Source organism: Aquarana catesbeiana, linkage group LG03, assembly GCF_042186555.1.
Source record: "Aquarana catesbeiana isolate 2022-GZ linkage group LG03, ASM4218655v1, whole genome shotgun sequence".
NCBI classification, from domain to species: domain Eukaryota; kingdom Metazoa; phylum Chordata; class Amphibia; order Anura; family Ranidae; genus Aquarana; species Aquarana catesbeiana.
Genome location: NC_133326.1, coordinates 558,738,861 through 558,755,550, shown reverse-complemented (window position 1 = coordinate 558,755,550; position 16,690 = coordinate 558,738,861). Strand labels below are relative to the sequence as shown.

At 40.8% G+C, this 16,690-nt stretch overlaps 1 protein-coding gene across 4 annotated transcripts in view; it reads right to left on the bottom strand.

Moving 5' to 3' along the window:
* The window catches only part of ITPR2 (inositol 1,4,5-trisphosphate receptor type 2), a 518,259-nt gene that overhangs the window by 219,469 nt on the left and 282,100 nt on the right, over window positions 1–16,690 (bottom strand). For all 4 annotated transcript variants that reach the window (XM_073621752.1, XM_073621753.1, XM_073621755.1 and 1 more), the window contains 6 exons: window positions 12,102–12,191; window positions 11,884–12,009; window positions 11,127–11,249; window positions 10,591–10,791; window positions 2,253–2,504; window positions 1,140–1,265 (listed from right to left, as the gene is read on the bottom strand). In XM_073621752.1, the coding sequence (XP_073477853.1) occupies window positions 1,140–1,265; window positions 2,253–2,504; window positions 10,591–10,791; window positions 11,127–11,249; window positions 11,884–12,009; window positions 12,102–12,191 (918 nt within the window). The remainder of the gene's footprint in view (window positions 1–1,139; window positions 1,266–2,252; window positions 2,505–10,590; window positions 10,792–11,126; window positions 11,250–11,883; window positions 12,010–12,101; window positions 12,192–16,690) is intronic.

The window sequence follows — 16,690 nt, the reverse complement described above, 5'->3', positions numbered from 1 at the left end:
ACATGTGGCTCCCAGCAGGGCTCCGGTGCATCCTGGTTCACTGTTTCAGGTCCGATTTCAGCCTGGATCTTTGGCTGAATTCAGACCTGAAATGGACCAAAAGACGCACAGGGCTCCTGCGCAAATTCACACCTGAGCCGCAGCGGAGATATGTGAACTGGCTCCATAGAGAGCCAGTCAAAATCTCCTGCTATTGCAAATTGGATGCGGGGAACATTCGCAATGGTGTGAACCCAGCCTAAAGCCTTGTACACACACTTAGATTTTCAGACAACTGAGCGCCCGTTTTTTGTTGCATACTAGTCTCATGTCGAAAGTGAAGAGGTTACTCACAATAAGAAAATTTTCATACGACAGAATACAATGTCAAAAGTGACGTAATGTGTTGAATAGTTTTGTATGTATTATTTCATTTCTGAGCATGCGTAGTCTTGCTCTTACGATTTTTGTAATGTGAAAACCGTACTAATGAAATGAAAATTAGACGTTGAGTTCAAATCTGTTAAAAAATTTTATAGTCTGCACATCCAGCTTTTGTCTGGCGAAAAAGAGAAATCGGCTGTTGAAAGCACCGTACGAACGATCCAAAAATCAGCAGACAGCTCGTCGTACGAATTTTTCCATCCGATTTTTGTATCATGAGTACGGGCCTATAGAGAGGAGGCAGAGCTGGACCAGTTGCACAGATTGAAGGAGCCTGTCAGAGCAGGGGATATGGCAAGTATCTGTCCATGTTTGTGCATAGTCTCTCCATATTTTTTGCACCATAGACCTAACAAGCAAATAACCATTCCTGTGTGGGGGAACCCCAACACAAAGAATTGTATTAAAATAAAGATGCAATGGAACCTATCAGAGTGACGCCAGCTTCCTGTCAGTCACAATGACTTCAAGCAATCTGCAAGCAGTTTATGAAAAACTAAACCTGATTCATCTCATAAGTGCTGCCAGGCTGACGACACAAACAGAGAACTGTATCAGCCCTGTGTGTATATAGACAACTAGACTTGCAGTTCTTTGCAAAGGACATTTAAAAAATGCCCCCAAACATGTATTGTTACTCTTTTAGTAGTCATTTTAGTTGCAAATGGACAGTGAAATGTCAGTGCTCTTTAGCTTGTTAAAACGGTGTAACTCACTCTTGCCATATCCACGAGGAAATTCTCAAATAACTTCCAGATGTGGTTGCTGGTGTAAATCTCCTTCATCTCCACCTCAGTGTCCACGTAACAGTGGTTGACAAAGTTGACATAAGCGATTTTGACCTAGGAAGAGAGGACAATAAGAGGGCACAACACCACAGATATGACACTGACTTTTGAAACTGAGATCCAGCTGAAGTCTAAAGGCCTGTACACACGATCGGATTTTCCGACGGGAAATGTTGGATGTGAGCTTGTTGGCGGTAAGTCCGATCGTGTGTACGAGGCTTAACTCCTTTTTTTCTTCTCCAAACCCCCCTACATGCAAATAAATTTGCTGCTTCCTGCTCTCACACTACAGTGATCTGTGTTGGCAGAGCTGAGTAACAGTCACACCCCTCACCACAAGTGTGCCTACACAGACTTGTAGTTCAGAAGAGAGGGGCATATCTGACCAGAAGAGGCACATCTGACCAGGTTTAATAGATTACAGAGTGAACTGGATGCTCTGGATCAACTTTGGGTATAGGATTGTGTATATAAGATTGTAAGATTATTTTTTCTTTTATTAGGTGAACTAAATGGACTTGTGTCTTTTTTCCACCTGACTATGTAACTGAAAAGAGGGGTCAAACTCTGGTCTGGTGTCTGGTGAACCTGACGAAACTGCAGTAACAGGAAAGTGAATCAAAGCAGATGGTTATACAATGTCTTTTTAACAGAACCTCTTTTTTTAGGTTTTAGCAAATGCAAACCATTTTAGAAAAACGCTTTTCTATATACTGATTCTAGGGCCGATTTATATGGAAGGTGACTGCCTATCCGAAAAACACAGAGCATATAAACTTCACACACAAAGTTAATCCCTGGCGAGAACTAATCACAAGTTCCCAGTGCTGCAAGGTAAAAAACATCAGTGTTATGCCGCCATGCAGTGGCAAATAGGGCTGTTCTTCTGCAGAGAATATGAAGTCATTCAAATCATGCCAAGGGATGAGTAGTTAGCAATAGTGCCAACAGTAGGTTAAATCCTCAGTCATCCACCAAAATTGGCTACCATTGTGCTCAGGTCAGTGTTAATATTTTAAATGCAGGACATCTGTGGTTTACCTCCGGAATGCAGTCATCGTGTGACACCACCCGGACAATGTCATCCAGGGGCAGGAGGGAGTTGCACTTGATTTCAGTGTAGACATTCTTGCCCTCCGTACAAGCTGCCAGGAGCTCTACCAGGTTGATGTGATAATGCAGGGGCCCGCTCTCATCTGCACGGTCTCGCTCAGAGCACATCATCTGAAGGAGGATGGGGAATGAGGCCCGGTCATTGTAGAAGATAAGCACATCTTCTCCACCATTGATGAGCTGCAACACAGATGAAATCCAATAATGGTTTATGTTAGCCGCCAATTGATTAGCTGACTGTTCCACTTACTTTGGCTAAATTTGTAATCAAAGTTAACCGTAATTTATAGATGATGTCAGTTTTTTACACTTCGGTCAGTTGTGTGCAACTTTCACAAACTTTGCATTGTCCAAGTATAACCTGTGTTATTAAATGTTCAATCAGTAGTTTTTAGCTTTGGGATAACTGTACTGGTATCTTCAGGCATAGGAAGAGTTGTTTTTTGGTGCAGAGTTTCTTAGTGCAGGACAAGTCAGTTTGCAAACATAAGGTTTAGGTTACATAAGGGAGGATTGGGGTGAGAGTTACAGGAAGGGTTTGTGTTAGGGTTACAGGAAGAACTGATGTTATAGTTAAAAGGAGGATTTGTGTTAACGTTACAGAGACTGTTGGTGTTAGGGTTCAGATGAAGCATTAGTGTTAGAATTACAGGGAGGGATAGTACAAAGGTTAAAGGGAGAGTTAGTGAGTGGGTTACAGGGAGCATTAGTGTTTCAAGAAGGGTTAGTGTTAGGGTTTCAGGGAGGGTTAGTGCACAGGTTAGAGGGAGGGTGAGTGTTAGAGAACACTGAACGTTGTGGTTACAGGGAGGGACTGTGTTAGGGTTAGTGTTTGGTTTACAGGGAAGTTAATGTTAGGCCCCATTCACACCTGATCGTTTTGTAGCTTGAAGCCTGAAGCTACAAAACGCTGGAGAGGAAAAAAATCAATTATTCTCTATGGAGATGGTTCACATCTCCACTCCAAAACGCCTGAAGGCAGAAGCCCCAAAATGCCTGAAGTTTAAACAAGTTCTGGAACATTTTTTTAGGCACATTTGGGCGTTTTTCTGCTTTTTACATTGGTGACCTTTTGACCTGTACAAAATTGCGCCCAAAACGCGGTAAAAACGCTGCAAAAATCACGGCAAAAACGTGGTAAAATCACGCGACTTTCTGCCTGGAAACGCTACGCTCAGGTGTAAATGGGGCCTAAGGGTTACAGGGGGGATTGGTTTTAGTATTACACAGCAGATTAGAAACAAAGGAAGGGTTAGTGTTAAGTGTTATAGGGAGGGTTAGCATTTGTTTTTCAGAGAGAGTTAGTGTTAGGGTTACAGGGAGGGTAAGTGTTTGGATTTGGGGTAGGTCAGTGTTATGCCGCGTACATACAGTCGGAATTTCCAACAACAAATGTTGTTATGAGCTTGTTGTCAGAAATTCAGACCATGTGTAGGCTCCATCAGACATTTTCCATCGGAATTTCCAACAACAAAAATTTGAGAGCTGGATCTCAAATTTTCTGACAACAAAATCCGTTGTCGCAAATTCTGATTGTGTGTACACAATTCCGACGCACAAAATTCCACGCATGCTCGGAATTAAGCAGAAGGGCCGCACTGGCTATTAAACTTCATTTTTCTCGGCTCGTGGTACGTGTTGTATGTCACCGTGTTCTTGACATTCAGAATTTCCGACAAAATATGTGTGACCGTGTGTATGCAAGACAAGTTTGAGCCAACATCCATCTGAAATAAATCCAGGATTTTGTTGTCGGAATGTCCGATCGTGTGTACGCGGCATTAGGGATACAGGGAGGATATATGTGAGGGTTAAAGAAGGAAGGATTAGTGCTCCGTTTACAGGAAGGATTATGGTTAAAGGGAGGGGTTAATGTCTGCAATTCAGGTGTGATGCGGTAGCCAACACAGGATTCGCAGGGTTTCCTGTATCGCACCAGTGTGAATCCAGCCTTAGGGTTACAGAGAAGGTTGGGGTTAAAGGAAGGGTTAGTATAAGGATTATATGAAAGGCTAGTGTTAGGATTACAAAGAAGGGTTAGTATTAGGGTTACAGGAAAAATGAATGTTAGGGTTAGAGGGAGGATTAATGTTACAGAGATAGATAGTGTTAGGATTACAATGAAGGTTAGGGTTGGAGGTAGGGTTGGTGTAATAGTATTAAGGGTACCTAAAGGGGTAGTGTTAGAGTTAAAGAGAGGATAAGTGTGTTATGAAAATAAGATTGTAAGCTCCTGTAAAAAAGGGTCTGATGTGATGGGCTCAATGTATTCCAAGCTTCAGAACATGAAGGATTCTCATATTATACAAATCTGTGAACACAAGTCAGTATAATGTATAGCTTTCCCTTAAACCAACTTCTGTTCAGGCTGAGACTATAATTAAACCAAAACAGCCCATAATATAGAATTTAGTACTAACTATGGCAATGGAGAGCCCGACAAAGCCAAACGGAGCCTAATGGCGGGGAATTGTTATGTAAATTCAAGTCTTGTAATAGTTAAAAGGACGGTGAATCAACCTTCAGCGCCAAATGAAAAGGTTGAAAGGAACTCAGCGCTCAACAAAGGTTATCCGTGTAAGAAGTTTTCAATTCGTTCTGAAAAAGTTACAGCGCTTATGGCGACCGGCACTGTGTGTTTTTTCTTCCATCCTTGACTCATTAGCTTGATATTTTTTTTTTCCTCCTCAACGTCTTTTTGTCTACATCTGCTACAAAACCGTCCGCTTTTTGGCAGGCGGTAGAAAAACGACTTTTTCGCTTTTAATCTTTAAAAAGGGGAGAGCGCGACTAAAAAAAATAAAAAAAGAAATTAGTTAGCATAACTGTATGCGATATCTGGTGTCATATGTCAGTCATCTTAATTGCTAGCAGAGAAACTGGAAGTTTTATGTCAAGATGGCTGAATATTACATGTCATTCAGCGACAGATAGGGCTGCTGAAAAGACTTGACATAGAAAAGTTATCGCTTTTTGTGCAACTCTCTGAGTTCTGGCAGAAGATAGGAAGCCGGCCGGCCTCATTTTTAGACCACTGTGAACTGGGCGTGAAGTAACTGCTTGGCAATTACCAGCAAACTTTATATACCGTAAGTAAAAAGTGTCACATCTTTTGCAAAAGCATTGGAGGGATTGAAGGATCTGTCCATCTCAAAGGTCAGTAGGGTGAATCTGGTTTCTGATATCTCCTGCTGAGCTGCCTTCGCAAGCCGAGCTGCCTTCGCAAGCCTGATTTTAGCTTTCAGATAGCTTTCACTTCCTGTGAAATAAACTGGAAGAACAGAATAAACTTATCCCCCCCCCCCCCTTCCATGTAATGGAGATGAACAAAGGCAGACACGTTTGAAATCCAGACTGAGTGACAACCATGACTTTTCCCATAGATAGCCACCCAGGGGGCAGGAAGTGTATGTTATTTACAGGATCACCAGATGAGAATAAAGGGGAAAAAGAGGCAAAACAAATGCAATCACAACATCTAAAGACCAGTAAGCTGCAATATATAACATTTTTGTTATTGGTTTTAGACAAACTCTAAAGGGAGGATAAGTTCACCTTAAAAAAAAGGAAAAAAAAACGCACATTTTTTTGCAGGTAAAAAAGGAGTATCTATCATTTTTTTTCATGGGAGCCTGTAAAGCATTGCACCCGCGATCAGCAGATCACGGGTGCAATGTCAGGCTCTTGCAGACTGTCAATACACTGTCTGCCCGTACCTCCGATACAGGCAGGCAGTTACAGAAGTCCAGAAAGCTCAATGGACTACAAGGGTGCTCACCAGTTCCCTCACAGTTCATTGAGAACTACAAGCCATCATCTGCAGTGGCCGATGGTAGTTGTAGTTCATTCATTTATAGAACTCTGTGAATGAATGATGCGGCCGTGTGACAGCGGGGGGCGGTGAGTTGGTGGATGCTCAACATGTTACACCCTAAATATGGGTGTAACATGTAACATGTTGAGAAATGTGAACTTATCCTTTAAAGCCTAACTTATCCTTTAAACTTTTCTGAAAAGACCAAAAATGGGTTGGGGGAGAGTAGTTATCACTAGCGAGAGATGGTAATGGTACTAAAAATTATGCTACATTAAAAGTATGCTTTAAAACATAACTCCATGTTTGATTTTACATAGCATTTATTTCCCTATCTTGTTCCCAGAGTTGGGATGCTACTGTAGGCTTTTTACTGGTAGCATAGAGAAAGCCCTACCAAAATAGATAAATGTGACTTTTGATGGAGAGGTGATGAGCCGCGCTGTAATAAATCAGGTTTCTGATTATTACATATTAATCAGAACAGTACAGCAGCATCAATCACCAGTCTTTCTCCACTTTTAATAATTCTCTGAGTCTGTGAACACTGTCAGAACCCCTGTGTAAATGTCTCACGTAGTGATAAACTATTAAGTGAAAATAGATTCAGTCATTTGAAACACCAGGGCTGGATTTCTGCATCCATAGGCCAGGGTCTATCTAGATTCTAGAGCAACAAGGCTGCCAGGGGCAACACACACCCGCCAAGACATCTTGTTGATGATTGGATCCATAAACCTAGAACCTAGAACAAAACTGCCGGAGGAATAGGGCAAGGCTTGAAGTGTAAGACACAAGAGGTGGAGCAACAGAAGAATGAATTGGTGAGGCAGTTGGATGTAAAGTCATCCATTATTATCGTTATTTGCCACTAACTGCCCAAGCCATTGTAACACTTCTCACATGCATGTAAGAATCTGCAATTACTTAGAATTCCCAAAAATTATACAGTGCCTTGAAAAAGTATTTAAATCCCTTGAAATTTTCCACATTTTGTCATGTCACAACCAAAAACATAAATGTATCTTATTGCGATTTTATTTTATAGACCAACACAAAGTGGTACATAATTGCGAAGTGGAAGGAAAATGATAAATGGTTTTCACAATTTTTTACAAATAAATATGTGAAAAGTGTGGTGTGCATTTGTATTCAGCCCCCCTGAGTCAATACTTTGTAGAACCACCTTTCACTGCAATTACAGCTGCAAGTCTTTTGGGGATGTCTCTACAAGCTTTGCACATCTAGAGAGTGACATTTGTGCCCATTTTTCTTTGCAAAATAGCTCATGCTCTGTCAGATTGGATGGAGAACGTCTGTGAACAGCAATTGTCAGGTCTTGCCACAGATTCTCAATTGGATTTAGGTCTGGACTTTGACTATGCCATTCTAACACATGAATATACTTTGATCTAAACCATTCCATTGTAGCTCTGGCTGTATGTTTATGGTCGTTGTCCAGCTGGAAGGTCACCCTCCGCCCCACTCTCAAGTCTTTTGCAGACTCTAACAGGTTTTCTTCTACGACTGCCCTGTATTTGACTCCATCCATCTTCCTATCAACTCTGACCAGCTTCCCTGTCCCTGCTTAAGAAAAGCATCCCCACAACATGATGCTGCCACCACCATGTTTCATGGTGGGGGCGGTGTGTTCAGGGTGATGTGCAGTGTTAGTTTTCCGCCATACAGAGCGTTTTAATTAGAGGCCAAAAGCTTCAATTTTGGTCTTATCTGACCAGAGCATCTTCTTCCACATGTTTGCTGTGTCCCCCACATGGCTTCTCACAAACTGCAAACGGGACTTCTTATGGCTTTCATTCAACAATGGCTTTTTTCTTGCCACTCTTCCATAAAGCCCAGATTTGTGAAGTGTACAACTAATACTTGTCCTGTGGACCGATTCTCCCACCTGAGCTATGGATCTCTGCAGCTCCTCCAGAGTTACCATGGACCTCTTGGCTGCTTCTCTGATTAATGCTCTCCTTGCCCAGCCTGTCAGTTTAGGTGGACCGCCAAGTCTTGGTAGGTTTTCAGTTGTGCCAAACTCTTTCCATTTTCAGATAATGGATTGAACAGTGCTACGTGAGATGTTCAAAGCTTGGGATATTTTTTTATAACCTAATCCTGCTTTAAACTTCCCCACAACTTCATCCCTGACCTGTCTGGTGTGTTCCCTGGCTTTCAGATGCTGTTTGTTCACTAAGTTTTTTCTAACAAACCTCTGAGGGCTTCACAGAACAGCTGTATTTATACTAGAGCTACACAATCAATCGTTAAAAAATTGTGATCTCGATTCACCTCCCCTGACTATCTCTCCTGCAGAGCTTGCCGATTCGTGTAAATGCAGGAAGTTTAACCACTTAAAGTCTAAATCTTTTTGTGACACTTCTTTCTTAAGTTAAAATCAATATTTTTTTGCTAGAAAATTACTTGGAACCCCCAAACATTATATATATTTTAGCAGAGACCCTAGGGAATAAAATGGCAATTGCTGCAATATTTTATGTCACACTGTATTTGCCCAGCGGTCTTTCAAATGCAATTTTTTGGGAAAAAATACACTTCAATGAATAAAAAAAAAAAAAGAAACAGTAAAGTTAGCCCAATTTTTTTTGTTTTAATGTGAAAGATGATGTTACGCCACGAGAATCGTGAGAGAATCGTGATCTATCTTCTAAGCAAAAAAATTGTGATTCTCCTTTTAGCCAGAATCGTGCAGCTCTAATTTATACTGAGATTAAATTACACACAGGTGGACTCTATTTACTAATTAGGTCACTTCTGATGGCAACTGGCTCCACTAGATTTTAGTTAGGGGTATCAGAGTAAAGGGGGCTGAATACAAATGCATGCCACACTTTTCAGATATATATTTGTAAATAAATTTGAAAATCATTTATCATTTTCCTTCCACTTCACAATTATGTGCCACTCTGTGTTGGTCTATCACATAAAATCCTAATAAAATACATTTATATTTTTGGTTGTAACATGACAAAATGTGGAATATTTCAAGGGGTATGAATACTTTTTCAAGGCATTGTATATTTTTTGAAAGAAAAGGCCCGGGAGGAAAAAAATGTAATTGCTGCAATTTTTGATGTCAAAGGATAATTGTGCAGTGTTTTTTTTTTAGAAAAATACACTTTGATGAATTTTAATGCACAAAAACACAGTATAATACCCAATTGTTTGGTAAAATATAAAAGATGATGCTACGCTGAATAAATAGATATCGAACTTTAAAATTGCATACACCCATGGAATGGTGTCAAACTATGGTACTTAAAAATCTCCATAAGCGACATATTAAAAGCCTTTACAGGTTACCAGTTTACCATTTTCGTGGCTATACCTCACATGTGTGGGGCAATCATAGTTCACATATGAGTGCGGGACCTATTTATGTGTACCTATTTGCACGTGAACAAGGGGGGGACGGGGGCGCTTTACATTTTTTTTATTTGATTATTTTTTATTTAAAAAAACACTGTTTACACTGTCTCTTTTGATCAATTGAAAAATTGATCAACTTTATTGCTATCACAAGGAATGAACAATGCTTTGTGATAGTATGGGCAGTGACAGGTGCTCTTTACTAAAACATTTGGGGTCATTTGACCCCAGATTTCCCCTCTGTCTTCAGAAGCATCTGATCAAACTGAGATTGGTTTGATCAAGAGCTGTAAAAGGCAAAAGCTTGAAAACAACAAGCCAAAACCAGAAGTAACAAAATCTTTGTAACTCTTCCACAAAATCCACGCCAGTTTTATAGACCACAGAGACAATCAGCAAATGTAAATAGTTAAAGGTTGGTATACAATGTTTTTCTGGGGGTTTCCAACTCCATCATACATTGATTTATTTTGCAGCACAACAATGCTACTGCCTGAACTTTAGAGATAAACAAGGCCAAGGATAAATCCAAGGAAAAAACCCAAGCTTACAAGGCCAAGGATAAATCCAGGGAAAAAATCCAAGCTTACTTACCGACCAGCACGCGGATAGGTGGGAGTAGTGGACCCCATTTTTGCAACAACATTATATTGGTCAGGCAACGCACTGACACCTTTGCAGCCATTGTGCGATTTGCTGGGTGCTCAGTGTACATCTGTACCTTTAAGAAGGGGTGGGCTCCCTTCAGTCCATCTGCCCTCCATCCACTCATCAGAATGCATGTGCTTCCACTGTAGAGTCACTCATCAGTCAGTGATAGGAACTACAGATACCAGGGTGCCTTGGTAGGGCTCTATAGCTTACGCATGTATTTGAAAATGTGTGCAGACTAAACCCCTGTTTTTAACACATACTGTTAGACAGATTATTGCATTTTTGCATGCATATTCGTGAACGACATTAGAAAATCTTTTAAATAAAGATAATTTGATATTATTGAGTAGCTTCCATCATCAGTAAAGACTACTGAAGGTGCATAGTAGGAAATACGCTCACCTCAGTCATCACAACGTCCTGGCTCTTCTTCACATACTTCCCATCTGCTTTCACAATGGTCTGCAGGAAGCGAAGGTACTCGACATGACGGCCGTGTGTCTCAATGCAGCGAACAAAGTGTTGGACTACACGATCGCTGATCTCATTGCATAAGTGATAATTGTTCATGAAAATGTTTCTCATGGTTTCCGCTTCCAGGAGCTGAAATATTAAAACAGAACTGTACTAAGCACCATTTCTATGTACAAGGGCTACAAAATCCTATATAACCTCATGATCATTTTTAGAAAAAAAAAACACTTAATTCCATAGTCTGGGTGTCATTTCTCTTTCTATAGATAAACTAAGCAATGGGCTTTTGTAACGCATTGGCCATTGGCTAATGCAGAATGTTTGGAAATTGGAGATTTGAAGTGAATGATGTCTGCTCTTAAGCAGGACTTTTACTTTTAAAAAACAGAAAATAGTTTCACTTTAACTTCATCCAAACAAACATCCATCCTCATCTTGTGATTGCAACTGTTGCAGTCTCTTACCCCCGGTGTCAGGAAGAGGTTCAAGTTTTTATGAAGCAGGACTTGATTCTGTGGGTTGCCACGGCAAAAGTTTTGTAGGAAGTTATGCGCGAGGGTCATAATCTCGTTCATCTTATCGTCAGTCTGGATAAAAAAAACATAAAGAAGACAAGTCTAACCAAGCTCCGCTTACAACAAACTGGGATCAGCCTTTCATCTCACCACCAACTTTGCTTAGAAAATGTAATACAGTAATACCTTGGATTGCGAGTAACGCGGTTTACGAGCGTTTCGCAATACAAGCTATTTTTTTTTTTAAATCCTGACTCGGTTTGCGAGCGTTGCCTCGCAAGATGAGCAGGATTCAAGCCTCTGGGGTGTGCAGTACCGCATGTGGTCAGAGGTGTGGGGGCGCCGGTGACGCTCGGAGACGCTCCATTATCGAGTGTTTCTGAGCGTCTCCGAGTGTCTCTGGTGCCCCCACACCTTTGGCCACATACAGTACTGCATACACCAGCAGTGACTGTGGAAAGCATTATCTGAGTTTCCATTGATTCTAATGGGGAAACTTGCTTTAAAATATGAGTGCTTTGGATTACAAGCATTCTTCTGGAACGAATTATGCTCGTAATCCAAGGTACCGCTGTACAATGTTTCTACCAAGTATGTGTGTCCTTGGAAAATCCCACTTTTACCCCAAAGATATTGAAGGGTGTTCACCCTGCAGTTGTAACCTCAAGTTCTGGCAGTGACAGCATCTACTTGATGAAGTACATACCTTTTCATATGGAATTTGCAGAAGATCTAGAACCACAGAATGTGCTCCCATATTCTTCAGAAGTCTCTGCTGCTGGCTGCGACCCTTCTTACTCTGTGAACACAGCTTGCTTAGCCGGATCAGGATCTGCAATGTCAATATGGAATGTTACTGGTGATAAACATCCTTATCCCATTTCAAAAACACAATGCTAATAATCATAAAAATGAGTATAGTACCTCTTTGACAATTTTGTAGTTGTTTGCTTTGTTGCTGTCAATCTGAGGCTTCTTGGTTCCATCTTCAACAGGGCCCAGAATAATTGTGTCCTGGAATGAAACACGCACATCATAAAGAAGTGTCAATTATAGGTATAATAGAAACAAACTCAAAGATGAAGCCTTGAAATGCTAAAGGGGACAATGTCTAATTCCAAAGAAGTATAGGTGTCCTGGGAACACCAAATGCTTTATTATTTATTTATTACAGGTACTTATATAATGCTGTCAATTTTCGCAGCGATTTACATATGTATATATTGTACATTCACATCATTCCCTGCCCTCAAGGAGCTTACAATCTAAGGTCCCTAACTCACATTCATATATTAGGGACAATTTTAGACAGGAGCCAATTAACCTACCAACATGTCTTTGGAGTGTGGGAGGAAACCCACACAGGCACAGGGAGAACATGCAAACTCCAGGCAGGTAGTGTCGTGGTTGAGATTCAAAGTGATGACCCCAGTGCTGCTAGGCAAAAGATACTAACCACTACACCACTCTGCTGCACCAGTGTGTAAATATCTACTGGTGTTCTCAGTCCCACCCATTGCAAGTTTGTTACCATTTTTACAGAGAGAGAAAGAGAGATAGAGAGAGACAGGGAGAAAGAGAGAGAGAGAGAGGGAGAAAAATAAAAATAAATAGAGAGAGAGAAAAGGAAAGATAAAAAAAACAAACGAAAGAAACAAATGGGAATAAAAAGAAAGAAAGAGGATAAATCTGATGTTAAAGCAAAGCTATTGGCCTCCCACTAAACATTATGCACTGCAACCCTTAAAGCCTAAAGTGGTCAGTGGAGGAAAATTTCAAGGAAACCAATGGCCAGCAGCACCAGGGACACAGCACATTTATAGTAAGTCATGTTTTTGCTACACTTAGGCTTTAATCACAAGTCCAGCTACAGTTACAGTTTTCTCTTATGCCGCGTACACACGAGCGGACTTTACGGCAGACTTTGCCCGGCGGACTTTACGACGGACTTTCTGAATGAACGGACTTGCCTACACACAATCAACCAAAGTCCGTCGAATTTGTACGTGATGACGTACAACCGGACTAAAATAAGGAAGTTCAAAGCCAGTAGCCAATAGCTGCCCTAGCGTGGCTTTTTGTCCGTCGGACTAGCATACAGACGAGCAGACTTTTCGACCGGACTCGAGTCCGTCGGATGGATTTGAAACATGTTTCAAATCTAAGTCCGTCCAACTTTTGAGAAAACAAAGTCCGCTGGAGCCCACACACGATCGAATTGTCCGAAGAAATCCCGTCCGCCGGGCAAAGTCTGCCGTAAAGTCCGCTCGTGTGTACGCGGCATTAGTCCCCCTGTCTCAAAAATACCCGTTGATCCAAGTAGTGAAGTTCACCTAATGCAGCTTCCTATGATGTGGCAAGGATACAGCACTGCTCCCTAATTCAGAGCAGAGTTGCCACTTTCTTATAGACTGTTCTCTGCTTGCACTACATTGGGATGAGATGTTACAGGTGGCATGGCTATCAGCATTATATGATTCATTGCTGCATTGAAAGCATTGCCTCTGCTGCTGAAACACTCCCACTGTGAGCTGCAGTGCCTGGGAGGGGGGAGAGTGTGAGACACAAATGAAGGAGGATTTGGCTCAGTCAGGAGAGGTAAAGAAGGTTTTTTGTTTAGTTCATGAGGCTTATGCATCACATAGGGGGTTATTTACTAAAGGCAAATCCACTTTGCACTACAAGTGCACTTGAAAGGGCACTGAAAGTGCACTTGGAAGTAAAGTTGCTGTGGATCCGAGGAGGACATGCAAGGAAAATAAAAAACAGCATTTTAGCTTGCACATGATTGGATGGTAAAATCAGCAGAGCTTCCCCTCATTTCAGATGTACCTCTTAGATTTAGAGCGACTGCACTTCCAAGTGCACTTTCAGTGCGCAGTGCACTTGTAGTGCAAAGTGGATTTGCCTTTCGTAAATAACCCCCATAGTAACTGGATTTCAAACTTATTCAGACTGTTATATATAGTTGCATTTCAAGTAAAGTTGAACTGATCAGAATTTCTCACATTAGCACTCTTGCCAGGTATCTGGGTTACAATTAAAGAACTTCACTGACTGATTTCACTTGCTGGCTGGGACTGTTTTTTAAGCTTATTTGATAATACAAAAAGCCTTGTGTATAGAGCAATGTGTGGAAGGATTATAACCTCTGTCCAAGTGTTTATTGCTATTTTTGTCCCTGTTAGAGAGATTTCACCTCAATTCCTGTCTTGTGACCACACAGGAAGTGAGTAGACCTTCCCAACAAGTAAAGAGAAAGAAATAAAAACCTTAAATACGTCCACATTTATTCTTATCCCCTTATAGAGGTTTTGGTTACTATCTCTTTTGCTGACCACACAAAAAGTGAGGGAAAAATCTGCCCAATGGTTTCAGAGATAGCAACAAATTCCCAACGGCCTCTAAAGGCCCGTACACATGATTGCATTTTTCAACGGGAAATGTTGGATGTCAAGCTGTTGGCGGAAAATCCGACCGTGTGTGAATGCTCCATTAGACATTTGTCGTCGGACTTTCTGCCAACAAATGTTGGCTAGCATGTCCTCAAATTTTCCGCCAAAAATTTGTGTTGTCGGATTTTCCGATTGTGTGTACACAAGCCCATCGGACAAAAGTCCAAAGTACAGACACGCATGCTCGGAAGCAGAAGCGGTCGGTCTTGTAAACTAGCGTTTGTAATGGAGAATTAACATTCGTGACGTGGCAAATTATGGAATCTCCAAATGCAGCGCACAATTCTCTTCTTCTTTAATGGGATAATAATGAAGCTGCTTTGCTGGTGATACTGATGGAGTTATTGCAAATTAATTTTCAAAGGCTTTTTTTTCTAGTGATATCAAGAATAATATTATTATGTTTTGTTTTTTTTTTTATTTGTGCAAGTTACCACAACACCATTATCCTGACGTTTATAAGATCAAAGATACAACTATGTTGGTGTCCCTTGTCAATTTTAGATTGTATTTTTTAAAATGTACCTGCCTACTCCCAAAATGTAATTTGAAGCAAAACACATAGCCAAGTATTATTCTCCACAATTTTTTAATTGTGCGTTAAAAAAAAAAAAAATTAGACATGCTATCTGCCAATAGAACTTAACCAAAAAGTGCATTCTATGCATCCAAAAATATAGAAAATATACCAATAGAAATCATTATTCAACCAAAAAAAATGTCAAAGCAATAACTCCAAGGCCAATAATAAATAACACGTTATCTCCTCAGATTCCGCAACATGTCTGGTTGACGAACGGCCGCTCAGAAACGAACTGAAAAGCGCTAAATGAAAAACACGAAAAGAAAAGCACGAATCAACGCTCACCAAACCTCTACTAGCACGAAATTAGCAGAAGGAGCCCAAAGGGTGGCGCTAAAGAGCTGAAAAAACACATAGTACGTCTAGTACGTCACTACGTTCGTAATTGTTGGCCAACATTTGTGTGACTGTGTGTATGCAAGACAGGTTTGAGCCAACACCCTTCGGACAAAATTCCATGGTTATGTTGTCGGAACGTCCAATCGGGTGTACGGGGCTTAACTCTTTTCCAGTCTGTCCAAAACTAAAATGAAAATATTGCAAAAGCTGGGTACACACTGTCAGTTTTTGTTTTCATTCAGCCAGAAAATTGAATGCAAAAAAAAAAAAATGATAAGATTCCTCCATTCACACAAGCGATGTGGATGCAGAAATTCCCCCTGCTGGGACATTGTATTTTGACAGCAGGGACTCTCTGCAAGCCGCTGTTTAAACAAGGTTTTCCAGCAGTTCCGTTCCACAGAAGCCATCTTTTGATCAGCTTCTAACAGGGAGGGCTACACGTGGATCAAAATTAGGCCAGTCCCTGCTGAAACGGTTGAATATCATTTCGTGTGTACCAGCTTTAGAGTTGTGCTTTACTAACCCCAATCAATATATGTCAGATTTTTAAAACAATTACATCTTTTAATTAGAGCAAAGTTTGTCTTTAAAGTGTATGTAAACCCTAATAAGGAACGTCTTTTATTTGGTCCCTTTTGGTCTGCTGAATATATTTTTAAAAGCATTTTGTTTTATCCGTTTGATAAGTGCAAAAAAATACCTACCTGCCAGAATTCTTGTAAGTTGATAACACTGTGTACACTCTGCTTGTGCTGACTTATTTATTATAAAAAAAAAAAAAAAAAAAAAAAAAACTGTTGATTCTGACACAAAAATGGTACTGTTCTGTGCTCTGTACACTAAAGCCTCGTACACACGAACGGACTTTCCGACAACAAAACCGTGGATTTTTGTTTGAAGGATGTTGGCTCCAACTTGTCTTGCATACACACGGTCACACAAATGTTGGCCAACAATTAGGAACGTAGTGACGTACAAGACGTACGTGATATCTCCGTTACGAACGCTACTTTTACAAGACCGAGTGCTTCTGGCTCATACCTGATTCCAAGCACGCATGGACTTTTGTGTGACGGACTTGTGTACACACGATCGGAAAGTCTGACAACAAAAATTTGTTGGCGGAAAATTTG